Source organism: Gracilinanus agilis, chromosome 1, assembly GCF_016433145.1.
Source record: "Gracilinanus agilis isolate LMUSP501 chromosome 1, AgileGrace, whole genome shotgun sequence".
In the NCBI taxonomy this organism is placed as follows: Eukaryota; Metazoa; Chordata; class Mammalia; order Didelphimorphia; family Didelphidae; genus Gracilinanus; species Gracilinanus agilis.
Window position 1 is genome coordinate 64565054 of NC_058130.1, and position 26551 is coordinate 64591604.

Below are 26551 nucleotides of genomic sequence, written 5' to 3' on the forward strand. Positions count from 1 at the left end.
AGAGGGGAGAAGATTCTCTCATGAGTGTTCCAGAGTCAAAGTTGATTGTTACATTGACTACAGTTCTCAACCTTTGGCCATTGCCTTCCTTAACAATGTCACAGTCATTGTATAAATTGTTCTGGTTCTGAGAAATTATCTTTTTATCGATTCATCCAAGTCCTTCCAAGTTTCTTTGAATTTGTCCCTCTTGTCATTTCTTATGGCCCACTGATAACTCCATTACAGAAACATACCACAATGAATTCAGCCATTCTCCAGTGGAAGTGTTTTCAGTTAATTTTTAAAACAAAAAATTGCAGCCACAAATGTTTCCTTTTTTTCTTTCTTTGATCTTTTTTTGGGGGAGATGAGCCTAGGAGTGATATCAACAGGTCAACAATATGCAGAGGTTAGACTTCTGAGGTATGGTTCTAATTTATCTTCCACAAGAGGTGGACCTTTTCACAATTTCACCAACAGTGCATTAAATAATCTCATATCCTTTCTAGATTTTGTTTTCCCTGGGAACTGACGTAAAAATCTGTTTCTAGAATGCAATCCCACTCCAGCCCCTGAGAAAATTAAATGAGGATGTGAAAATCTCACACTTTTAGAATCTCTCCTATTCTCCAGAATTCCCAACAGTGATTCTTCAGTTTCTCTGTTTCATAATTAGTGGGGGATGAGAAATTTACAGTTAGGTCCTCTCTTATATTAAAAGCCAAATACTGTAGAGAGAAGGTGTGGCATAGTAGATTCATGAGAATTCATCTAGGAGCCAGAAGCTAGATTTGAGTTCCCATTTTGGATTTTACTGATCATTGCAATCTTTCCATTCCTTGGTTTCTCCACATTTATAAGAAAAGCACCTTGTAAATACAAAATACTATGGCAGAGTAGCCAGGTAGCATAGAGAATAGACTGCTAGCCCTGGAGTCAGGAGGACCCGGGTTCAAATCTGTTCTGGGACACTTCCTAGCAGTGTGACTTTGGGCAATTCACTTAACCCCAATTGCCACTGTTCTGCTTTGGAACCAATATATATATATTCAATTCTAAGACGGAATGTAAGGTTGATTTTGTTGTTTGTTTTTTAAAACTGGAAAGTAAGGGTTTAAAAAAATAAAGTAGTATAACAGTGTGAACTATGATAATTTTCTCATCTGTTTAGGATTCTCTCCTTCTTTAAGAATCCATATGTTAGAAACTAAATGAGGTGGCTGGGGAAATGAAGACAAAAATGAAGTCTCTGCCCTAACAGAGGTTATATTCCCCCATCACAAACTATGCTTTACTCTTTTCAGTTGGAAAATCATACTTCTTTCTGGGGAAGCCAGAAGAAAAATAGAAGATTTAGAGAGGTCTAGTTTCTCTTCATATGTTCACTTATTCAACAAACATTCTATTAAACCCTCTATCCCAAGCAAATGGGTTCCCCGTCTTGCCTCAGCCTAGCTAGAAGTGCCTTCTAGTCCTTAACATTTAAACATTTACCTAGCAAAAAAAAAAAAAACAAAAAAACACATTTACCTAGCAGAGATTTGGTATGAATGTAGCTTGCTTTTTTGCTAGTTTTGGTTATAGCATCCTCAGTGCCTAACACACAGTAGGCATTTAATGAATATATGGAATTGAATTCTTGCCTTTAGTCTTCTGGATACTGTGCTCACATGCTGTTTGAAAAAATATCTACCCTCATTTACATTCCTTTACTTCCAAATTTTCTTTATGTTCTAAAATAAGCTCATTAGAGAGCTCCCTAAGCAGCCAACTGGTTTCTTCGGCTGCCTTCCATTTCTCATGAAAATCTCTGGTTTTACAGGCTTTCATCCTTCCATTAAAATTCATCAGACACTTATTAAGAATCTGTTAAGGTGCGTATAACCTATATTAGACTATTCGCTGCCTTAGGAAGGAGGGGAGGGGAAGGAGGGAGAAAATCTGCATTCTAAAATGCCAAAAATCAATTGTCAAAAATTGTTTCTAAATGTAACTGAACAATAAAAAAGTTTTGGAGTGGGGGTAGGGTGGGAAAGATTGTGCTACAGAGGCATCAAGGTGGCTCAGTGGATTGACAGTCAAGCCTGGAGACAGGAAGTCCTGGGTTCAAATTTGACTTCAGACACTTCCTAGCTATGTGATCCTGGGCAAGTCACTTAACCTCAATAGCCTAGCCTTTACCTCTCTTCTGCCTTGAAACTGTTATTTATCATCGATTCCAAGACAGAAACTAAGATTTAAAAAAAACCAACAACAATCTGCTATGGTGCTCTGCTGGGAACTGGGAGCACCCAAAGTAAAAAAAACCCACCCAACCACCCACATAGTAAAGAACTGAGGTTTGAACCCAAAGAGAATACAGACAGAATGAAAAAAATAGGTATAGAGTTTAATGAGTCAATCAGCACATGTTTATGAAGCGACTATTATGTTGTCAGGAACAGTGCTAGGCAATGAGGGTTCAAATACAAACGAGGAACGGTCCTGCTCTTTATGAGCTTACATTCTAGTGCAGGGAAATAAGACATTCAAAGACAAGTAAATATGATCGACTGCAGATAAATATTAAGTGATATGGGGTGGGGGAAGCTAAAAACTGAGGGAAATCAGGAAGGTCCTCTTGAAGGAGGCGACCCTAGCGTGAAGCCTTGAATTATGGTAGGGATTCCAAGAGATGGCGTCAGGGAGAGACCATGGAGACCACACCAAGGCATGGAAATAGGGTGGGACCATAAATCCGGTCATTTGTCCCGGGCTTCTCACTGGAACCGGGACAGCAGGAATGTGTCCTCATTAGCAAGGTGGGAGGAGGGAGTGAGAGGAACATGGCTCTCGCCCTGATGGCCTTCTGCCTTCTCCTAAGAGAATTCTTGAAATCTCATCATACATTTCTTTAGGAGGCTTCATCTTTCAAGAGTTAAACAACCATCTCCCACCACCATCTTATGCCATTTATCTATACCATTTCTATGGCTGGTGTCTATAGCACGATCAGAGTTAGAAGGGATGTCAGAGGTCATCTAGCCTAGCCTCCTGGATCCTCCACAATCTGATTTCTTCTGCCTCATCCAGTGTCAGGGGACTATCCCTCCTCATTTTGGGCCTTCACTAGTGCTGCTTCCCATATTTATCCCCCCCCTATATTTCACCTGATGACCAATCTCTCCTTTAAAGCAGGGGTTCTTCACCTTTGGTCAGAATAAAGCTCTTAAATGCATGAAACAAATAAATAGGATTACAAAAGAAACACATTATATTTAATCAAAAAATTTTTTTTACAAGTTCCTAGATGTTAAGTTAAACATTTGAAAGCTCAATTCCAATGCCACCTCCTCCAGGAAGCCATCCCTGAAGACCTTTGCCCAACACTACCTCACTTCATACATTTTCAGAAGTACCCATACAGTTGAGTGCTGCCTTAGCCCCCTCATGAAGTCTGTAAGTGCCTATAAATAGGAATCTGCTTCTTTCCTAAGCTTCATATGGCTCCAGGCCCCTGGATCTGCCATACTGCTCTGCATTCAGAGTGTGCTTAATAAATGTTTATTGAATATTTCCTAGTGGTGTGATCCTGCGCAAGTCTTTTAACCCTTATTACCTGGCCCTTACTCTTTTGCTTTGAAACAGATATTGATTTTAAGATGAAAGGTAAGGGTTTAGAAAAATGTTTATTGAATTGACACTAGAACAACAGCATTCCCCAGAACCTTCCTGAAGGAAGCTTGATAAGGTATTTTGGGGTTTGTTTTTTAAAGAGTGATTAGGAAGTCTTAGCTCTGGAGGGGGCCAGAGGAAAGGGCAGACCTCTCAGTCCAAGAAGCTAAAGGACAGGGGGCATAATAACAATAGCATTTCTACAGCACATTCAGTTTTACAAAGTGCTTTGTAGACATCTCATTTTGTCTTCACAACAACCTTGAGAGGTCAGAGTTATTCTTATCTCCACTTTACAGATGAGGAAACTGAGGCAGACAGAAATTAAGAGACTTGCTCAGAATCCAATAGCTGGGAAAGATCTGAGGCCATATTTGAACTCAGATCTCCAGGTCCAATTGCTCTATCCACTGCATCTCCCAGATATCTTTATTTCTAGCCCAAGTTTGTTCTGGACCACAACCCCATTTATGAGATCATTTAAACCCTTCTTAACCAAGTTTGCCACTCCTGGGGAAAATAACTTTCCATTTCTTTCCAGCTCTGTGAAAACTCAGCTGACAGTTCCAATACCAAGTCCCTTCTTTCTCTGGGCCTCAGTTTCCTCCAGTTAAATAAAGAGCATGGACTAGAGAGCACAGGATTCAGAGCAGGAGTGACCTTCGAGATCTCAAAGCATCTCATTTTCTGCTGGGGAGGAATATGAGGTCCAGAGAAGGAAATTACTCTCCCAAGGTCCCCCAGGAGCATAGCTGTGTTCAAACCAGGCTCCTTAGCCTCAACGTTGCTCTTCAAGGTCCCTTCCAGCTCTAGAATTCATTCAAAGCTTAAAGGACTAAGGGAGGCAGGGAGCAAGGCTGGGGCCCAGACCAGCAAGTCCTTGGTGCTGTCCTATTTCTCTCCAGGGTTATCTCCCAGGCTTTCCAAACTGTCCTCAAGTCGGGCTGGATGCCTGACCTCCCTCTTACTCCGCAGGGTAGCCCTAATTTTACCCCAGTCCTGGAGGGGAACCTCAGTGATTCTGTAAGAAGGAGGGAGGAGGAGGAGGAACAGCAGAAGGAGCCTGCTTTCCGGAGCCCTGGCCCGATTTGCTCAGTCCATCACATCAGTCTTTTCCCCAAGCACAACCATCCAGGGCAGGACCTCCCAGAGCCCAGGGAGCTGTTCACCCCTCCCCTCCAGGTCTGACCCAGGGCTTCTAGAAAGGAAACACCAAAGCAAACCACTGGGGAAGCGGGCAATGGTGACGCCACCATGAAACTGTTTATTTTAGGAACCAAAAGGACAAAGTCAGCCTCCCTCCCCCCATTAAAGTGACCCAACCTGTACGAGAGAAATAAATGACCTCGGCTACCACCCACCAACAGGAAATAACAGAGAGCTCCTAGAGAGCAGGAGGCTTTTAGGGGGGAAAAAGTGTAGGGAGGGGCCACCTGTCCTGTCCTGTCCCGTTCCCTGCACATCTCTGGTCAGCTTCGCGGCGGGCTCACCCACAGAGGAGGGGAGCGTCTACATCCTAGGAGAGGAGAGGTAGACATCTTGGCACCGCAGCCCCCACCAATGGCTCGGCGGGCGCTTCCTTGGGACGTACCGGAGGACCCAGTCCAGCCGATTAGCCTAGGGTCTCAAACCACAGCCCACCCAGGCTGCCCCTGCACCCCGGCCCAGGAGCCAGACAGATGCAGGCGGCTCCGAGGGCAGGTCCTTGGGGTGCTAGGCTCCCGCCCCCCAGCTGCGTCTCCCCCTCACTTCTTGGAGCTCTGGGTCTTCTTGGGCAGCAGCACGGCCTGGATGTTGGGCAGGACGCCGCCCTGCGCGATGGTCACGCCACCCAGCAGCTTGTTGAGCTCCTCGTCGTTGCGGATGGCCAGCTGCAGGTGCCGCGGGATGATGCGCGTCTTCTTGTTGTCGCGGGCCGCGTTGCCCGCCAGTTCCAGAATCTCGGCCGACAGGTACTCCAGCACTGCCGCCAGGTAGACCGGCGCGCCCGCCCCCACGCGCTCAGCGTAGTTGCCCTTGCGCAGGAGTCGGTGAACGCGGCCTACCGGGAACTGCAGCCCCGCGCGGGACGACCGCGACTTGGCCTTGGCTCGGACTTTGCCTCCCGACTTCCCTCGACCGGACATCGCGGGAGGAGAAAGAACCTGTGAGGAGAAAAGGCTCTGCAATCAGCGGCGATCCTCCCGGGACGGGATCGCTGTGCCGCTTATCTCGCTCCGCACCCGGGAGCCGCAGAGGCCGTTTGACCAGCTGCAGAGAGCTACACGACCACGGCAACCACGGCGGCGGCAGTGGTGACAGTAGCAGCAGGAACAGAGAAAGAGAAGAGCTCAGTGAACCTTGGCTTGGCTGGCAAATATAAATAAAGACCTAGCCACTGCTCACTTCCCATTGGTCGCCTCGGGACCGAAGCTGCACTCTGATTGGAGCGTTTTCCGATCCTCTATTTGCATAGATCTGTGAACATATTCCTTTTCGTCCCGGAGAGTGGTGGCTGGGCTTCACTTAGGTAATTGAGCGAATGGACCAGCGGCCAAAGAGAAGGACCTAGAGCGGTCGCACATCCAAGGGGTGTCAGGGGAGACGTGGAGGTAGGAAGCAAGCCTTTCCGCACGCTGCGGGGGAGCTCACCGGCGAGTTTCTTCTCGCTGCGGAGTGATGTTTCCCCTGCACCTTGCCAGTTCGAGATATTGCTGCCCCTGGAACTCCGCTGGGGTTATCCTTGCCTGACCCACCCCGCCCCTTCTCCTTCGCAATCCGGGAAGATGCCACCCCGTCCACTTCCCTAGTGTGCACCTGGGAAGGCCAGAGCCTCGCAGCTCCGCATGCCAGCCTCGCAGTTCGCTGCGGTAGGACTGCCCCCACCGGGCCGGGGAGAGCTCTCGTTCCATGCCGGGAACAAGTCTGTCCCTATTCCAGCCCCAGGCTATCAAAGGCGAAAGTTCTCCCGTAAAGGCGGCTGGAGGAAGGCTGTACCTGGCGATGACAGGTTTTCCCCGGCTTCAGAGGGCTACATCGTCCCCAGTCCGAGAGCAGGGAGAGGAGGCAGCCCCCAGCTGGTACCCCGACTCCAGTTTGTTTCCTGGGGGGCACCTTCTCTGGAGATCCCCGAGCGGTGGTCACCTACGTGCGGGCCCTGAAAGACCACAGCCGGGTTAACCTCTACTCATGGTCACCCGACCCAGCGGAACCCCTGAGAGGCCGGCCCCGCCCAACCCATGAAAGTGGCCTCCCACATACCTCTGGCCCTCGTAGCCTCTTCACAGCCAAGCACACCTACCACAGTGCGGGGAACTGGGGCAAAGAGCAGGGAATCCAAAGGCAAAAGGTGTTCGGTGCCTTTGCGAGGATCGGTCCCACGGAGGTGCTGTGCACATGCTGGATCCGTAGAAAATAACGCACCAAGGGAGCCCTAGAATCCCGAGGGGCTGGGCAAAGCTTCTCGGAGCAGGTCAGACTGGGGCCCGGACTCAGAGGAAACCAGGAGGTGGCGATGGAGAGAGGGAATTCCTGCGAGGGAAGCTCGCTGCCTCCCTCCCTAAACACTCACTCCCAGGCAACCAGTCCTGATGGCCGGGATTCCTACTGCAGCCTTCAGAACACCATCCAGTGCCTTGTCCTTGCCTCTTGGCACAGTGGGCTCCATTCCAATACTGCACTTACCTGGTGAAGCCATTCATCCTTCATGTAGGAGGCATCTTCGGCCCTAGCCCAGAGCATGGGCTCAATAGATGTTTACTGAATTGAAGGACCTGGGCTAGGAACCTTGTATCTACCCTCAGGGGGCTTCCATACAGGGTAGAGGGGGATGGCCAGCTGCAGGTGGGGGGGATGAATACAGGGTAATTTGAGGAAAAAGCAGGGGTACACCTTGCCTCCTTCCCCCTCCCAAAACACACTATAGCAACTGGGGGTAGGCGGTGGAACAAGAGGCCAGAGGCTGGGGCAGCTGGGTAGCATGGTGGATAAAGAGCCAGGCCTGGAGGTGGGAGGTCCTGGGTTCCAATAGGGCCTCAGACACTTCCCAGATGTGATCCTGGTCAACTCCCTTAACTTCAATGGCCTCGACCTTGCAGCTCTTCAATTGATAGGAGGCTTTGGAGAAGATAACTCATCTGAGCCCTGGGCAGGTGGGTGGTGGGTGGAGTGGAAGAGGGAGGACATGGCAAGGTGCAAATGCCCAAAGGATGGCTTGGGTGACCAGTTGGCCTGGGCTGTGGGAATTGGGAGACAGTGGAAAGCCCCAAATTCCAGGCTCTTCTCTTCCACACCAAAGGTTTCAAACAGGGCTAACAGCTCCAGCAGACAGCAGAGGACTAGCCCAGGGACTGGTGGGGGCTAGAGTAAGTGAAGTGTGCAAGTCCAGTAACTTCATGGGGGAGAGGGAAGAATCCAGAAGGAGTCTGGATCCAGCCCTTGGTGACTGGACTGAAGGTGCTGCCGACACAAACAGAAGAGTTTGTGAGAGAAAGAGAGACTGTTTTGGATGCTGTTGAGTCTGGGAAGCCAACAGGAACAACCAAGTGGAGATGTTCCGTGGGCGACTGATAACTTGGGGCTGGTTTTGCAGAACAATGTGTAGATTTGGGAAATTATATGCTCAGCTGGATCTACGTGATCTTATCAGTCTGAGAACAGAATCTCGGCCATTTTCAGTTGCTTTTTTAATACTGAGAAAATACTGGTTAGAACAGTTTTGTTTTTAGTGTGTGACCAGTTCATCTTTTTTGCTCATGTTTCCTTGATGACATAAATTTAAACAGATGAGATCACCAGAAAATAGTTCATGAACTGGACAAGTAAAAGAACCAGGGTAAAGCAGTGTTATGGAAGACAAAAGGTGGCCAGAGTGTCAAAACTAGAAAAATGGCAAGAAAGATGGCAAGAGCTTAGCACAGGTCCCAACACACTGTTCTTAATAACCGGCCCCTGCATTTACCAGGTACATTCACTGGGAATTTCAGAGAAACATGATTATTATTTTTTTAATCCTTACATTCATCCTAAGACAGATCAGCAAGGACTAAGCAATCAGAGTTAGGTGACTTGCCAAGGGTCACAACTAGGAAATATCTGAGGCCACATTTGAACTCCGGTCTTCCCGACTTCAGGAACATGGTTAGTCTTAGTTAGGAAATGAGCCAATGAAGAAAGCAGAACCTAGAGAAAAATATACATTTAATGACTACAAAAGCCTAAAGAACCAAAGCCTCACATTAAACACAATTACCAATATTGGGTCTAGAGAATTTCCCTCTTCTCCATGAAGGAAGGAGTACCATAGAACCTAATGTTACAGAGCTGGCACAGTGAATAAAGTGCTGGGCCTAGAGTAAGGCTCATCTTCCTAAGTTTAAATCCAGCTTCAGATACTTACTTGTTGTGTGACCCTGGGCAAGTCACTTAACCTTGTTTGCTTGTTTCCACTTCTATAAAATGAGCTGAAGGAGGAAAGTGCAAACCCCTCCAGAATATCTTTGCCAAGGAAACTCCAAATGGGGTCACAAAGAAGGGGACATGAGTGAACAAACAACAAATGTTACCTATGCTGAGTGATAGATGTGATCAACCCTGTCGATTGGTTTGACTTTCTTAGTATGAGAAAAGATTCTATGGAGGGAGGGATTGTAGATTGGGAAAAGATTGCAGATCAAATTCCATGATGTCAGGGGCTGTGTCTAGGACAATGTTTTGCACATAGTCAGTGTGTATTGAATCATAGTGGCTGATTAAACATAGCTCTATTATATTTGTGAATTTTCTCATGGATGCACACAATGTCAGCTCTTTTAATACAGAGATCTTTTTTTTTTTTTTTAAACCCTTGTACTTCGGTGTATTGTCTTATAGATAGAAGATTGGTAAGGGTGGGCAATGGGGGTCAAGTGACTTGCCCAGGGTCACACAGCTGGGAAGTGGCTGAGGCCGGGTTTGAACCTAGGACCTCCTGTCTCTAGGCCTCTCACTCCACTGAGCTACCCAGCTGCCCCTACAAAGATCTCTTTTGATCTTATATTTCCTAGTGTAGCTAGTACAGGGCTGAGGCTTTACCCCCATAAGGTATTCAATATATCTGTTGCATTCCTAAGATCATAGATTCATAGACGTGGAGTTGGAAGGGACCTCAGAAGTATTTGGGACAATCTCATTTACAGATGAGGGAACTGAAGCCCAGAGGGGTTAAGTGGCTTGCCCAGGGACAAAGGTAACCCTGAGGATCTACAGAATCCTAGGAGCTGAGATTCTAGACAGTATTCTCTCCCCTGTACCAAGTGCCTCCTAATTTGAGGAATGAAAGGGCTGTTTGCCAATAGCCTTTATACCCTTAGTTAATACTAGAATGAACATGGGTGTTCCGAGTGCAAACTATTAAAGCATTCTAGAAATATCAATGAATATGATTTGCTAAGCATGTAAAGAAAAAAATACAAAAAAAACCACAAAACTTCACAAGGAGCCATCAAGAGTTTCCTTTTATTATTTCCAAATCACTGACTTCCACACAGAAATTAGATAGTGCTTTCCACCAAGACTGATTTCTCAGCCCTTGCACTATGTTCAATCTTCTGGAAGTTGAATGGGACCCCACTGACAGGAAAACAATTGTCACCCAGCTCCCCTCACAACAAACATCACACTCAAAATTGTAAAAAAGACCAAAACACAACACCCCAAAGGTCAAAGAAACACCCACAAAAGCTGGATCAACTAATTTTGAGTTATCTAATTATCTCAGTAAAGACTTCTAAACCCTTGTTAACCCTTGTCTCAGGAGAGTGTCATAAGCTATACCCCTCTTCTGTGAATTCCCCTTCTCTCTTGAACCCACTTCACTGAACCAGCTGTCAAAGCCTCTGAACCTGCTGAGCCCAGAGAAGGCATTAGGCCTTAGAGACAAGCACCAAGGTTTTGGAACTCTGGTTCTACTAGTCCAAGCTTGGCAAAGCTAACTGCACATTCCTGAGATAGATTTTTTAATAAAACCCAAACATGGCTCCTTCTACCACCAGCAGCACAAATGGAGTAGCCTACAATTTTGACCTCATTGTGCCAACCAATTTGTCCAATTCTCATAAACTTGAAGAAAACAGTTGAATGCTAAACCCAAAGGATGAAAAACAGGAGAAATTTTCATGTACAGTGGCCTTATTAAAGAGATATTAAGCATTCAGTATAAGAAGATTTAAGACAATTCAAGGGCTAAATTTGGGTTCCACAGTCTTTTTCCTACCTTGACTTTATAAATAAAAAAAATTACATACACATAGGAGGTTGCAGTTGGGGGGTAGGGAGTAAGAATACCAATCAGAAAAAAAAAAAGCTCCTCTGAGCCCATCTGGCTATTTTTAATCCCTGGGCTATAAGGGGGAAGAGATGGGCACAAAAGCTGCAGATTGGGAACCCCCTGGAGGAGGAATCGTGACAAGGATTAGAGTCAGAATCGGGAGGCTAAAAAGGGCATCTCTGCCGCCTTACGTGTCGACAGAGAGACTCGCTATGTCTGTTTTACTGGATCTTGGGCTTCTTGTTATAGGCCTCCCCGTATTTTTTCAGCCACTGTTCCATTAACCCTGCACTGTTCCTCTTGGTAGGAGTAGGATTCTTTTGCATAAGCTGCCTGGGCCTCTTGGGAACCTCAGGGTCTTCCTTTTGGGAGGATTTTGTTGTGGCCTTCGGGCGGGTATAACTAAGGTAGGGATCCTAGGAGGAAGACATAAGCAAAACCATCATTTTTAGGTTAGTAATGAAACTTGGCCGCATTCTATGCTCCATATAGCTAAGAACTCTGCCCAAATAATTTTGCTCAGTTGTTCATCCAGTAGATGTAATTAGGATTTCTCTACTTGACAGTGACTTTCTAAACTATATCTTCTGCCTAACTTCAAATACTGTCTCCTCCATCATCAATTTCTCCCACTTGACCTCTTAGCCACCTCCTCACAATGCTGACTCTACTTGGGCTATCACAACCCTGGACTCTGCCCTTGGGTGGCTGTAAGAGCCAGAAGCCCCCTTTTACCTCTCTCCCACAACTAACCACATCCCTTCCAGTTGGTAGCATTGACTATGGAGCCCCCAGCCATAACTAATCCCTCTAGAGGTTAGGAAAAAACTGCCCAGACCCCATTTTGGCCCTTATATAGCTGAATCCATGGTGTTCCTCTACACCCAAAGATGATTCATCCTGATCACTCACTGTCCCTTCTCTTGCCTAAGCTGTTCCTGGGCTGAATACATTTCCTGCCCTATTGGAATCCTGCCTCTAGAACGGGCTGTTCTAGACATGCCCATCTTCTGGCACCACATCAGAATGCCCCAGCCTTAGCCAGACTAGGACTAATCTCCTAGCAACTGGGACTGGAGGAGTAAGGACCATGTCCCAAGAGGAAGAACTCCTGTTTCTCTAATCAGCACTAAGACTGGGACTAGGGCTTTGACCTAAACCTCCCTGTATCCTTCTGTTTCCCTCCTCTTGACAAACTGAATCAGTAGGTCAGTGGCCAGGCTCTGACACATACCTCTCTCCCATTCCCTCCTTTCCAGCTCCTCCCTTTAGAACGAGAGCTACAGTACCACTTCAGAATGTAAGCTCCTTGAAGAAAAGAACTATATTACTTGTATGCATTTGTAGTCTAGAGCTTAACAAACTGCCTTGCATAGTAGTAAGCCTTTAATAAATGGATCTCACTCAACCCTAGATCCATCTAGATATTTCTCACTATGTGACACTCAGTGTTTCTGCTCAAGCTCACTAGTATCTGGGCAGGTCCCTACATTGTCCAACAACTTCTGGCTCTGCTATTGTTTCATGTTCCTATTTTAAAGTGCTAAATAAATATCAGATATTGCTATCATTTTAGAGAGAGCCCATTAGGGCCATGTTAGCACACTATTTAAATTCTTCAAAGTTCCACTCCTGCTTTAGATTAAGCCACCAGAAATCGAAATATTCAGACTTTATTATAGCATGGTGTAGTAGACTTGGGAATCAGAAGAACTGGGTTCAAATCCCAGCCTTGCCACTTACTAGCTGACTTTGAATAAGTCAAACTCCTTGGGCCTGTTTCTTCATTTGTAGAAAAGGCATAATATTTGTACTACTATGTCAAGAGACATCCTGAGATTTAAACTAAATCAGAGGAATAAATGCTTGTGACATCTTCAAGTGTTATATGGCTACAGGTCAGCAATTATCTTTCTCCTCACCTCCAAAAACCTTCAATGTCTTTCACTTTAATGTTAGCTCCTTTTCCTTTTCAAAGAACTGATATAGGAACCATGTAAATAGTACTTTTTTCCACCAAAAAAGAAATGTTACTTGAACAAAAAATAATGCAGTGTGTTGCTTACGTTTAGTTTCAGAGAAAAAGATTATTTTTAAGAAAAATTCAGAAGCTTAATTTTATTAGCAAATGAAAAGTATTACGTTTCACTTTTTTGCCTTAGCTGCCAGGAAAAAGAGCTAAATTCAGTTATAATTATCAGACTTTCAAGGACCTACTAACATCGACTCCTTTTTACTCTAATATTATTTCTGTTCAATTTTTATTAATAATTGTTCTATTTTATATTTACTTTTCTCAAACCCTTTTATAGGAGGAAGGCAATCATAAACATGACATCAATAAATTGTGCATCCCCCACAGACCAAACTATGCTATTCTATGTGGGGGGAGGGAGAGAGCTCCATGAATTTTGGTCACTATTCACTTTACTAAGTATGCTTCCACATTCTGAGAAATTTCTTCATGTATATTTCCCAACATCATATTTTACTTTTTTAAAAGCCTAAAAAGGCCATTGAAACATTTGGTTCAAAGGTAGTAAATAAAGGTAATCAAATGTCATTCTTAAAAGAAAACGAAGCCTAACTCAATGTAAGTTCCATGAAATTGAGGATCGGTTCCTTTTTGTCTTTGTCTCATTAATACTTAATACACTGACTAGCAGATAGGAAATAATGAATGAATGAATGCACCTTTTTGAATAACTGCTAACCGATACTTATGCCAGAGCTTGGTATTCAAGAGTTACTTAAAAATAACCTTAATAACTAGTTTGTACTAATACCTTAGCCTTAAGCTGGTAGTGATTCCGTTTTATTAAAAAGTTCAAAATTTTACAGGCACCTAGGGAATAAAGTCAAGTAACAGCTTTGCAGATGTTTACACTCAAGAAAGAAATAAAAAGAAAAAAGGGAGGGGATCATTAATTCACAGGTAGGCTGGGAGAAGGACAAAAGGGTACACAAAAATTCCTCAGGGGGCAAAATCCAACTCATTTTAAACTCATAAACACTTTCTCCTACAAATCCCATTAAAAAATTATTCCATATTTAACACAAATGAAAAGTCACCCTTTTTCTCTTGCCTTTGTACCTAGAATCAATCTCTAATGCTTAGGATCCTCCCCGATATCTCTGGGATGCCTGATCAAACATTCCCATTTTTGGTTTGTTAGTAAATATCATTAGCTCAGAGAACATTTCATTAATCTTCAGGGATAAAGAGAATAATAAACAATATACACTTATTCGTTGCTTCTTGTAATGATAAATTGCACAGCCATGTAGAAATCAAGGTGAAGGACAGTTACCTGATTAGAATATAGAATGAACTGAGCTGGCAATTTATCATTACACCATTCATAAAAATATAATTTTATATGGTTATGAGGCCCCCTAATAGAGGAAAATAACATTTCTTAAATGAAAGTCACTCTGACACATAGTATTGACATGCCTGCCTAATATTCTCAGTCCCAAACACTCTTACCTCAATCTCAACAGGTTCAAGACACTGGGGTGTATTGTTTAGGGAGTTGTTCACAACAGTAGAAACTGGATGGAATTTAATGTTGTCTACAGGATGAATCAGCTTCAGAGCTTCATGAATTGGGACCTCACCAAAATCTAGCCACTTAGAAACTGCTTCCTCACTATCCAGTAAAGCAGGCATCCTAGCCAGGATAGAAAATGGTGAAAAGAGAAAGAAAAAGAGACAGATTGTTGGAATCTTTAAGGAAACGTCAAACATTACAAAGGAAAGAAAGCAAAACGATGAGTCATATTCATGCTCTTCACTCAGTTTTCCTTGGCTCCTGCTGTCATGGACCCAGGAAATATCTACAAGCCTTCCCGTAACACTAACTTGTTACAACTCCAAATTTGAATAAGGCAGACATGCAGCCTAGTAGCTTTTATAAGAACCACATTTTAACACTTGCCTGTAACAAAGACTAATGGCACAGACTATATGGATACAGTAACAGTCAACAAAATTGATAATATAGAAAATCGATGAATTTGTAAAGATGGCACAAATAGATAATTCTAGATGTATGAAATAAAAGCCAGTGAAGTAGCCTGCTTGTTAATAATCAAGAATGGGTCTCATTTAACCATAGCAAGAAGCCTGAAGTTAGGAACACATCTCTGGCCTAACTCCCAGGTCAATGTCCTTATTCTTATTTCATAACCCTTTAAAAGAGGGAACAGAAATAATTTTAGAGGATGAATTTTGTATCTGAAAGAAACTCCCTGATACTTTTGGTCTCTGCTGGAAAATGCTTTATTGATCCTTCTTCACTTGCCTGTGATGAATGTCACTCAAGGCTTTGCAAGAGTCCACTGTGATGATGGTGTAAGAGTAGAGTGTCTCTCCTCCATTTGGTGGTTCCCAGCAATCAAAGATTCCAGCCATTGTTAGCATCTTCCAGTCATCCCAGACTTTTTCATCTATTGAACGGCTGAAGAATGACTAGAAACAAAAGACATAGATCCCAGAACCATGCTTTTTCTTTCTGTCCATGGAGCATATTGTCCAAATTAAAACTATGGAAAAATTCTAGGAGGAATTTCTCATTTATATTCTTTCATTCCCATGAATAATAACAATATACAAAAGAAATCCTATTTAGATTTAAGAGCTCTATTTATTCCTACCAAGATGGTAAAAGTAGAGAAAACTCAATATGTCATACTTACATGTATTTAATAATTATGTATTGAGGACAATGGAAAGGAAAAGCATTCATTAAGCATTTACTATGTGGCAAACACTGTGCTGATGCAAATAGAAAAACAAGACTCTCCCTGCTCTCAGGGGCACACAGACAAATTGGAGGAGACATTAATAAAGGAGGGTTTGGTTCATAGCAAATGGAAAGGCCAGGTGGTACAAAGGTTTGAAACGGAAAGTAGCAGGGCAGATGGTAAAGTCCAGAGGATCCTGGGAAGCAATGGTGGGGCATATATATGGTCCTTGACTTAGCAGAAGAGGCTATGGTCAAGGCTCAAGAGTGGAGTAGGGCTCTGAGATATCTCTTGTAGAGAGCAGAATCTGAGTTTCAGTATCCAATTGGGAGTAGGTGGCATTAATGGGGAAATTAGGAGGATTGTGAAGGGGAAGGTCCATGGCTCCCCAAATGGTATCTAATAGTAGTGGTCATGGTGGGTAGGCAGGCTTTTGACAGCCTGGATTGAGAAAGAAAAGCTAAAAGTTACTTCTCCAGATGGTTATCAACCAAGTTTGAAGCTAAGGAATAGTGTTTTAAAGGGATGGTCCCCACAGGTCATAAAGTAAACTGTGGCTATGACAGGAATAAGCCCTGAATAAGACTCCTGACTACTAGTTATTTTTTTTTTTTATTTTAAACCCTTAACTTCTGTGTATTGACTTATAGGTGGAAGAGTGGTAAGGGTAGGCAATGGGGGTCAAGTGACTTGCCCAGGGTCACACAGCTGGGAAGTGTTTGAGGCCGGATTTGAATCTAGGACCTCCTGTCTCTAGCCTGGCTCTCAATCCACTGAGCTACCCAGCTGCCCCTGACTACTAGTTATTTTAAATGGAGTTATAATATACAACACTTAACCTAAAGAAAAGCAAAGTTACATCCTAGAAAAAAAGATATTTAGGAGTTTAAGTAATATATGAGCAATGCTTCTAACTATTTTTTCTTCTCCTCTGAATATTCTTGAAGACAATACCTAGGTCCTGACTAGCACTTTTCAACCATTATGGTAGTGCTTCTGGAATCGAGAAATAGTCTGGGAAAAATTAATTGGTATGGTTTTTAAGGATCAGTCACATGATCTGCTTCTTTACAAGCTAATCATTTCTTGTCTGAAAAGGTGGTAAAACCAGAACACATGGCAAGTGAGAAAAACATCTAAAATGTTGAAAGTAAATCTAGTGATAAAGCATTGATGTATGTAAGGAAGTAAAAATTCTGACATTTTAGTCCCATTGCTAGCAACAAGTATGATATGAGCAAACTCTCTAACATAGTTGTTAACTATAAAATGACATTAAATACCTTTTTTCTCTGATATATCCAGGTATACTTTGTAGTGTGCTTTCTTCAATACAATTGCTTTAGTCTCCTCTAAGTTAGGTTACATGTACTTCTTGTTATACAACAGAAGAGCTACCAAATGGATAGCAGACTCCTCCCAACAACAGGAAATCCAAAAAAAGAAAATGATGCTACCTGAAGTAGTGTAAATACTCCCAAAAGATAATGAAAGTAAACTAAATATATAAATCTGAAATTTAACATTTCCAAAAGGAAACAAATATTGTCAGTCTTATGAGGATGTTAAAAACATAATACTGCTGAAATGTCTGGTTCAATTTTTTAAATATTTTATTGTGTCAAAAGATTAATGATGAAGTATGCTTTCCACTTCCCATCAGAGAGGAGATAGACTAGAGATGCAAAATGAGAGAATTTATTTTTAATTTATACTGAATTACAGTGTTTTTATTTCTGGGTTTTGAATTAGAGGCTCCAATCAATTCTTTGACCTATGTACACATTCCTTTGCTTTATCCCCCATAAAGCCTGATTAATAAAGGGAGATAATGAAGCTCATCTTCCTCAGTAAATAAGAACTAGTTTAGACTAGGAGTAATTGCTAATGACATAACCTTAAATATGTGACCTGGGGGTGGGGAGAAGTTGAGTTTTGATGTACCACCTCCCACTGGTTATTTACCAATCAGAAATGTCTTGGAATTTCCGAGGGAAGAGCTGAAGAACAAACTACTGAAGTATCTATTTGTGGATCTTCATGAGGGGACTTTGGGATCTTTAGATTACCAAGAAAATCATTTGACCAAATTAATTCGTCACTCACAATTACTATCTCTTGGCATTTTTAATAGTCACAAAGATGAGACATATTTTTGGATATCGTCCACATGCTGATCTGTTACAAGAGAAGGCTTCTATGGTGAGAAGTTGATGGGTCACAGTGATTATGAGGTGAAGAAAGAAAAGGAGTATCAATGAAGCATTAAAAAATAAGCAGAAGAGAGGACATTCATACACTACAAAGCAATTTTATTACTATCATTTGAATTTAATAAACACTTAAACTACATAACAAAAAATGGATTTCATATATAAAATCTATTTTTAGGCCCTCTATTGTACAAAGAAATGTTAATATTAGTCGAACTTGGAAAATTCATGTTGAAAGATGAAATAAATTAAATTATGCTATGCATTTTCTTACTAATATGCAATTGTCTTAGAATATAATTTCCATAAAAAAAGGGAAAATATTTTTCTTTTATTAACTTGTTTTTGGTACCTAGAACCAATGTACTACTCCTTACTAATGTTAGCTACTCAATGTTTCCTAATGAATATATACCTTTTCTGTCTTGGTTTGGGGGAAATAGATGAAATAAGGCTGCTTATCACCTCGAAATTGTTGCCACTCAAAAAACCCATCTGCCAGCACCACACATCGCCTGCCCTTTTCCAAGGGAACCTGAGAAAAGACCATAATAAAACATATTACACATTAAAGATGTTGTTAAATAAGAGAAAAACAGGCCCACCCACAAGGGAGGAATGATCACTGATCCAAAGTAGAAAGGATGGATATTGTAGATGCCAACAAATTTCATTATACCAATTCATTATTGTATTGACATCCCTGACAAACCATTTATGTGATTTATCCGAATAGAAGAACAGAGTGACATCTTCAGGAACCCCAAGACCCTTCCTCTCTTCCAAATTATAAGAAGCTCAGAAATATACAATAAGCTTTCTAGCTCTACATAACAAAAGCAGCATAAGGGAAGTAGAAGTAATGTTAGATGATTAAGAGGAAAACAAGACTGCTGCATTAAATCATATCAATTAGAAGAGAATATTCTTCCTATTAGAACATGCAACAAGGAGGTCTAGAGAGTTAACCTTAAGAAATCACTTTGTCATGCTCTCTACCCCCTCAACCTTGTGTTTTCAAATACACTAAAGGATGATTGTTCCTGAGCCCTTACTATCAAAGTCAATTTACTGTTGTCACCTAACATATGGAGATCCCTTTTTTATTCACTTCTTCACTTCTAAAACTTTTAAGGAATAAACATGTTTACTGACATCTTTTTTATATCACTTACATTTTCCATTGTATCCTTCATCCTGCATCTATTCTTTATAAGAAGAAATATGTAAAAGGAAAAAAATACCAAAACACTAACCAGCATATCACAAAGTCTGACATTATATACAGAACCTCTTAACTATGGTCCCTCATCTCTGCAAAGGTATATTAGGGGACAAATCTAGTCATTATAATTTGCAGCAGTAGTTACAATTATCTTGTTGTTGTTCTAATCCGATGATAGTGAACCTTTTCGAGCTGGAGTGCTAAGCCCCTCCCCTCCTTACCCCACACGGGGGAGATACATCTGAATATCTCTCTCTCTCCCCATTATGAAGATTAGCAAACACAATCCTAGGACCTCTTGACTTGGAAATACACCCCCCCTTGACAAATCTTTATTTCTGCCCAATATATTTGGTAAATCATTTCATCTACCAGCAGCAACTTATTAAAACAAACACTAATTTTACCTCAAAAAAAATTTAAAGGTCAACAATGTTATGTTTTTTTTCTATTATAATCACATACATGAGATCCTACTTTCCAAAAGATCTCCCAGGATAGTTCTTCCCATCATTTTTTCAATTTATCGCACACATAAAGATGTATACATTTTTTTTTTAAGCTTTGTACTTCGGTGTATTGTCTCATAGGTGGAAGAGTGGTAAGGGTGGGCAATGGGGGGTCAAGTGACTTGCCCAGGGTCACGCAGCTGGGAAGTGGCTGAGGCCGGGTTTGATCCTAGGACCTCCTGTCTCTAGGCCTGACTCTCATCTCACTCCACTGAGCTACCCAGCTGCCCCTCGATGTATACATTTTTTAATGAGACATCTAGTGGAGTAAGAGGTAAGAACACCATACAAGGGAGAGGGGAAGAGAATAAGTTTCTAAAAGAAAAAAGTTTAATAACAATTAAATGATGGATGCAATTAGACAATATGATGGATGCAAAGAGAGGATGGATGTACAAAGTAATTTGACCAATTGGATTCTAATACTAGAACAGGAGGAAAACAAGATATAGAAAGGAAAAGGAACTAAGAACAGAGTCCTGAGGAATGGTCTCTGCAACAGACTAGGCAGGAAAGGGCCTAGTTTATAACACATGAAGAAAGACTTCGTTAGTGAAATGATTGAAAACATCGGCTTACAATCAGAAAAGGCTGAGGACTGTAATCCTTTAAAGATGAATCCTTATTTCTTGGGCACACAGGTGTCATAGATAGCTTTTGAAGGAACAAAGATGAAAAAGATTTTCCTCTACACTCCATTGAATCATACCTACCTTATATGACCGTCTCTCCATCATGGTTTCACTGCGACAGTTGCTGGTATTAAACTGTAGCTTTGAAGCATCAGCATCTCTGAACCAAGATGGGATCAAGCCCCATCGCATTGAAGCAATTATTCTTTCAGAAGGATCAGCATCCTATCATAGGAAACAAACAAGTAGCTGATGGAAGGAGCCTTAACTTGACTAGGAAGACTAAAAAGAGGCTCATGTAATTTATCCTTTTACTTGGCTTCCCCCGTCTAATACAAAGGCAAACTGGTAAAATGACTGTGAACTCTGGAAAACTAAGCTGGCTGTGGATACTTACTGGATCATATTCCTTTAATCAACATGAACACAAAGGCATACAGGCAAGTTTTTAGTACTAAGATATTTAGCTTGAAAGAAAAAAGATGACTTTCTAAAACTGGCATAATTTTCCAACTATTTATGACTTTTCCATTAGTTATGTTCCTTTTCTTGTAACAGCAACAACATACTTTACTGAATGCCTGAGATGTTTTGATGTCATGAAACAGATGATCTAAAACACAAAGGGAAAGTTTTTTTCCTCAAAAAATAAACAAATCAAAACAGTAAAGTGCTAGGTTAGGGTTAGAAATACTGTTATAGAAAATCAGGAAGGGATGAGATTGGTCCATGTAGGAGTTCTTTCTTTGATTAAGCTGGTTAGACTCAAGCTACCAAAGACCTAACAAAGGGGAGAAGATTTTCCAAGTAGAGGAAATATAACACACAAAAACCTGTTTCTGAAGAATAAGATTACTTTGGTGCAGCAGAGGCTTCATGGGGGGACATAGTAGGAAATAAAGTTGGAAATAAATCAGTTTATAAAGAGCCTTCAATTACAAACTAAAGTGTTTACTCTGTAGAAACCAGGAAGGAATAAAAAACATTTAAACAGAAAGATAACAGCATACAGCTTAATTTTAGGAAAACTAATCTGACAATGGTTTGCAGGCTGGACTGAAAACAGGAAAAAGGATAAGCAGGGAAACAAGTTAAAAGACTACTGTAGTAGTTTGAATAGGAGGTGATGAGGACCTAGGCTAGAGTTTTGTTTATTCCAGTAGGAAGAAGTTTGTCTCCAGGAGAAATGAAAAAGAAGGAAAACATTTAATGACTGACAAGATTTAAGGGAAAAGAAAATCATTAACAAACTTTTGGCAAGTAGTTACTATGAATCAAGGATTACATTAGTCATTCTTAAGAATAAAATAAAGGAGGGGCACCTAGGTGGCACACTAGATAGAGTGCCAGGTGTAAAGATGGGAAGTCCTGGTTTCAAATTTGACCCCAAATAATTCCTAGCAGTGTGAGCCTTGAAGAAGCTCGGATCGCTGACTGAGACCTTGGACTAAGTGAGACTGCTGTTAATCTCTCCCTTGGAATTACGTGTGGTGAGTGTAAAGACTAAATCTTCCTGGACTTCTCTAAAGGAACTGCTCTTTCAAAAGAGATTCTGTGACTGAAGGCTGAGCCCCCTTCAATTGAGGACTAATTAGATCTGCCTGAGTTGAACAAGGGGGCCAGAGCAAATTACTTAGTGTGTTAGATTACTTATCCTGTCCTATCCTCTCTCTCTCGTTTTCTTATTTTCTCTTCCTCTTCTCATTTGTAAATAAACTTCCATAAGTCATTTTGACTTGAGGTTTTTCTTTAATTGGGGATTAATAATTATTCAATTCCCTGGTGACCAAACCTTTTAATATTCACTCAACCCAAACCCCCTTCCCCCCCTAACAGCCTGGACAAGTCACTTAACCCCCACTGCCTAGCCCTTATGGATCTTGTGTCATGAAATCCATACTTAGTATTGATTCTAAGACAGGTTAAAAAAGGTTTAAAAAAAAAAAAGGATGATAAAGGATATCTAAACCATAAGAGTTTTAGTATGATGGTCAATCTCGGTCAAAAAAAAAGTCTTTCTCCAAGTTTTAGCTTTTCTTTTCAGAAATGCCTTTCCTTTCCTGAGGGAGGATTATGTTACTTTCCCAGGATCACAGAGCAGTAGGAGTTAGAGGTAAAACTTGAATCTAGGTCTGCCTGAATCAAAGTCTAGCTCTTCAGAATGGCTCTTACTTTTCTCTTTTCATTATTTTTCCACAGGTTACATCATGTCAAATTATAATGACTTGTAATACTATTTCAGGGATTTGTGTGCAGATTTCAACATAAATCTATGCACAGAATACATTATGACCTTTCACTTCTAATTGTAAGTATACTAAGTGTTGCCTATTCATGCTGCCATATTGCAGGATACCTAATAGGAAACAGCTGCATGAAGCTGGCTACTCTGAAAACTATAAGGTACAAAAACTTCCTATTAGTCATCTTTTCTCACTTCCCTTTTGAGCACATGCCATGAACAGCTGTGTGGGCAGTGATGCAGGTAAATGAAAGAGGAACTGATTTCAAATACAAGAGTTTCAAATGCAAATATTGCAATCTGTGCCTACCTCTACTGATTTGGACTACTAAATCACTGAAATTTCTGGAATTTTGCTCTAAGTTTTACAAATATGTTACATAGTGAAAATGAAAACCTCAAGTACTAATCAACATCAGTCAATTCCTGATTTTTCCTTCATGACTTGTAATAAACAGGGGTCATTGTAGAAGTGGTGTAATGTTCTTTTGTTGGAAACTGAGAATAGAATCAACACATTCACATAACAACATGAAAGAATTGCTCTGGGTGCTACCTTTTGCCTGCAATTGGCACCCCCATTGAACCAACTTTAAAAGGAAAGTATAAAGAGTAGGTGGCTCATAGCTGGCCTGAAAATTAAAAAGGCCTGAAAATAAAAAGACAAAGCAGGTTAAATGGCCTTTCCTACTCCAAAGCCCCCAGTGCCTCAGAATTCCTTCAAGTTAGTTTTAGGACATTTCTCTTTGCCCCCAGGTACTCTCATTTAAATAATAGCAAGGGAAAAGGAAACACTTAGGCAAGCCTAGGAACCAAGTGGGATGAAAGTAGTTCATACATCCAAAGACACTAAAGGATGATCTGCCCAAGGAGGAAGAATCATATCAGAATTTTACCTTACAGAATTAATGTAACCAGGAAAGAAATTTGTCATACAGTTGCTTTCTTTGGAATATCATTAAAACAATGCTCTTAAGGCAGTCTTCAGAAAAGTTATTGGGAAATTACTCATGTCAAGATAAAATGTATGAACTTAATAAAATGGTTCAGAATTGGACCAATATGTTTAAACTATTTTGTAGTACTATTGAAATAAGAGTTACTAAACAACTGAAATTTTTAAAATTTTGTCCTAAGCTTTGAAAATGTGTTACTTAACAGTGAAAATGAAAAATTCAAATATTAATCAAAATTACTCAATTTTTTTATGACATTTCCTTCAAGACCTGTTCCAAGGTAGAAGAAATGCAATGTCCTCTTTGGAAACAGAAAGAAAACAATCAGGATTTTTCACCTTAAATACAGGTATTTGAGATGGGGCACAGAACAATGTCATTTCTCTTCTAGAATGTTATTATCACAGTGCACATGCAAAAATGCTTAAGGTACTAAGACAAATAATTCTTAGCTAGCCCAGGAAACAATGTAAGGAGATGATTATTATAATCACAAATAATACATTTATAGTTTGGAATACTTAATCAGATTTGCCTATTTTAAGCTAGTACATAGCAGAGAAATGAAATTATACATTAAAAAATAAAGAGCTTTTGGACATATAAGCATGCTTATAAAAACATTCAAATATAAGGATAACTTAACACTAGAGCAAAAAAAAAAATCACGTGCAGAATGAAGGCTGAGCTTATCTTGGCCAGTGCCCTGGCACACAGTAGGCACTTAATAAAGAAATGCTTGTTGCCTTGCCTTCTGAAGTTTAGACACTGGTGAGACATCTGCTTTTGCAATATCAGTGGAGACTAGTACAAATCAGGGAAGGCCTGTATTCTAATATGAGATCTATAAACCAAGTCAGCAGGATGAGACAAAAACAACTACTGAATATCACCAAGTTTAACTGGACAGACTGAGTCCTGAGAGAGTAGTTACCTTATCAAGATGTAGTCGAGATAAAAGCACTGGGCTGTTGGACTGGGGACTCTTGTTGTAGGAGGGAAAGTACTTATCTTCATCCTTCCATTCTGGGAGCTGTTCCTCCCCTTCATAGTCAATGTATCTGCATGCCCTCCTGATAGTGTCTACAGGTAAGTGGCAGCATGTCCGGCCACACATCTCTAGCAATGCTTCTCCAGCCTTTGAAGACAAAGATTAGGTGAAATTACATAAAATATGCAAACATTTGTGTCAGTTATTTCACAGCTCTTGGAGGCAGGAATTTTATTGTTCAGTCAGTCTGACTCTCCATGACCCCATTAGGGGTTTTCTTGGCACAGATACTGGAGTGGTTTGCCATTTCCTTCTCCAGTTCATCTGACAGACAAGGAAACTGAGGCAAAGAGATCAAGTGACTTGCTCAGGGTCACACAATTAGTGTCCAAGACCAGATTTTAACCTAGGACCTCTCATCTCAAGGCCTGTCTATCAATCCAGTGAGCCACTAGCTGCCCCATGCATAAGTCTTTAAATTTACATGGGTGCTTTCCCAGCACTTAGCCTTTCTTTAGCCATCATTCTATTTGACTGGCCCACCTCTTTTGCCAAGAATGAAATTTCCTGGATGACATTTTATACACTTTCTGCATAGACCTTATTCAGTAACATGCTACTTATATATCTTCTAGGTGGTTTTCCTTTGCTTTTTTGGGTCATCTACTATTCTATTTCAAAAACTGTAATGCTGCTGGATTTATAGCCAAACAGCATTATTGGAATATTAGTATTAAAAGATATCATCTGGGGTAGCTAGGTGGCTCAGTGGATAGTGTGTCCAGCAGGACCTGAGTGCAGGCTCAAACACTTCCTGTGTGCCTTGGAACGCCATGGAAGGGATGATTCTAAGATGGAAGGTAAAGATAAAAAAAAAAATATCCCTATTTTTATGTCAGCTGTGTTCTTCAAACTCAGTTCTCTCCTGCTCCAAAGCCTGTACTCTTTCCAGGCTGTTTCCCAGACGATAGGCCTTGTTTTAAAGTTATATCAAAATTCAATTTTTTTTAATGTAACTTGACCAATTCTCCCAGTTAGACATCTCTCAAAGTGTGTGGTGGATAGTGCTGGATCTACCCTGAACACTTATAGCCCTGTGACCCTGTTTCAACTGCCTTGACCTGCCCCAGCTGCTTGCAAAATTTGACAGGAGGGTAGACCCCTCAATTCCTACATGCTTGATATTTCTCCTATTTGAAATGCTACCTTGTATTAGTGCTTGTAGCCATATACCTCTAGGAAAGTAGTAGGATTTCCTCTTGGTGCCTCCAAAACCATCTCTCAATGGGGTCTTCTACATCTGGGCCATATTTAAGGAATGAATGATGTTTCTTTTTTTTAAAACCCTCATCTTGTCTTAGAATTAACACTGTGTATTGTTTCTGAGGCATAAAGTGGATAAGCTATAGCAATAAGGATTAAGTGACTTGTCTAGGGTCACACAGTTAGGGAGTATCTGGGGTTATATCTGAACGAAGGACCTCCCATCTCTGGACCTGACTTACAATCCACTGAGCCACCTGGCGGCTCCCGTGAATGATATTTCTCCAGATGCACTAACCCAGGGGCAGGGAATGTGGGATCTTTGTGGTGAGGTCTTCTATGCCCCACCCACGGACCTTTCTTATTGTTCCGGTTTCACCTACCTTTCCTTTTGCTAGTCAGGAAGGCCTGGGTTCGATTCCAGCTTCAGACACTTGTCAACTGTGTGACCCGAGGCAAACCTCTAGCGCCTGCCTCAGTTTCTTCCTCGGTAAAATAAGGCCCCTATCATCTCAGAGGAGATCCTACTTTTAAGCGCTGACACCTATATAGCGGGCGATTAATAAGTGCTCGCTCCCTTCCTTCTCCTCTCCCCTCCCCCCTCCTACTCAGGTCCGCCAGTCCTTCTCCCTTCCCCCCCTCCCCAAGATGAGGTTCTCCCCACCCCCATCTCCGCACCGTGGAGTTCCCGGCCCGGCCCAGTCCCGCTCCCCGGCTACGCCTCCCCTCGCAGGCTGGTCCCGCTAGGTCCCGGGGCCGCCCGCTAGCCCCATCACCTGGCGCCAGACCTCGAGCTCTCGCCGCTTCCTAGCGTTCGCAGGAAGCCCACACCCGCTCAGGTTCCCTTTCC

The 26551-nt window shown here is 41.8% G+C and overlaps 2 protein-coding genes across 2 annotated transcripts; both read right to left on the bottom strand.

The window, feature by feature from the left end:
• Positions 1-4866: 4866 nt before the first annotated feature.
• Positions 4867-5966, bottom strand: LOC123230726 (histone H2A type 2-B). Its single transcript, XM_044656883.1, has one exon. It carries the CDS (start codon positions 5760-5762, stop codon positions 5382-5384), a length of 381 nt encoding a protein of 126 aa, XP_044512818.1. The 5' UTR covers positions 5763-5966; the 3' UTR covers positions 4867-5381.
• Positions 5967-10082: 4116 nt separating this feature from the next.
• HMCES (5-hydroxymethylcytosine binding, ES cell specific) lies at positions 10083-26163 on the bottom strand. The gene is made up of 7 exons (XM_044656885.1): positions 26085-26163; positions 24382-24585; positions 20331-20474; positions 18299-18418; positions 15229-15395; positions 14412-14595; positions 10083-11337 (listed from the first exon to the last, which is right to left on the bottom strand). The coding sequence occupies exons 2-7, from the start codon at positions 24562-24564 to the stop codon at positions 11143-11145; spliced, it is 993 nt and encodes a 330-aa protein (XP_044512820.1). The 5' UTR covers positions 24565-24585; positions 26085-26163; the 3' UTR covers positions 10083-11142.
• Between the last annotated feature and the right edge of the window lie 388 nt (positions 26164-26551).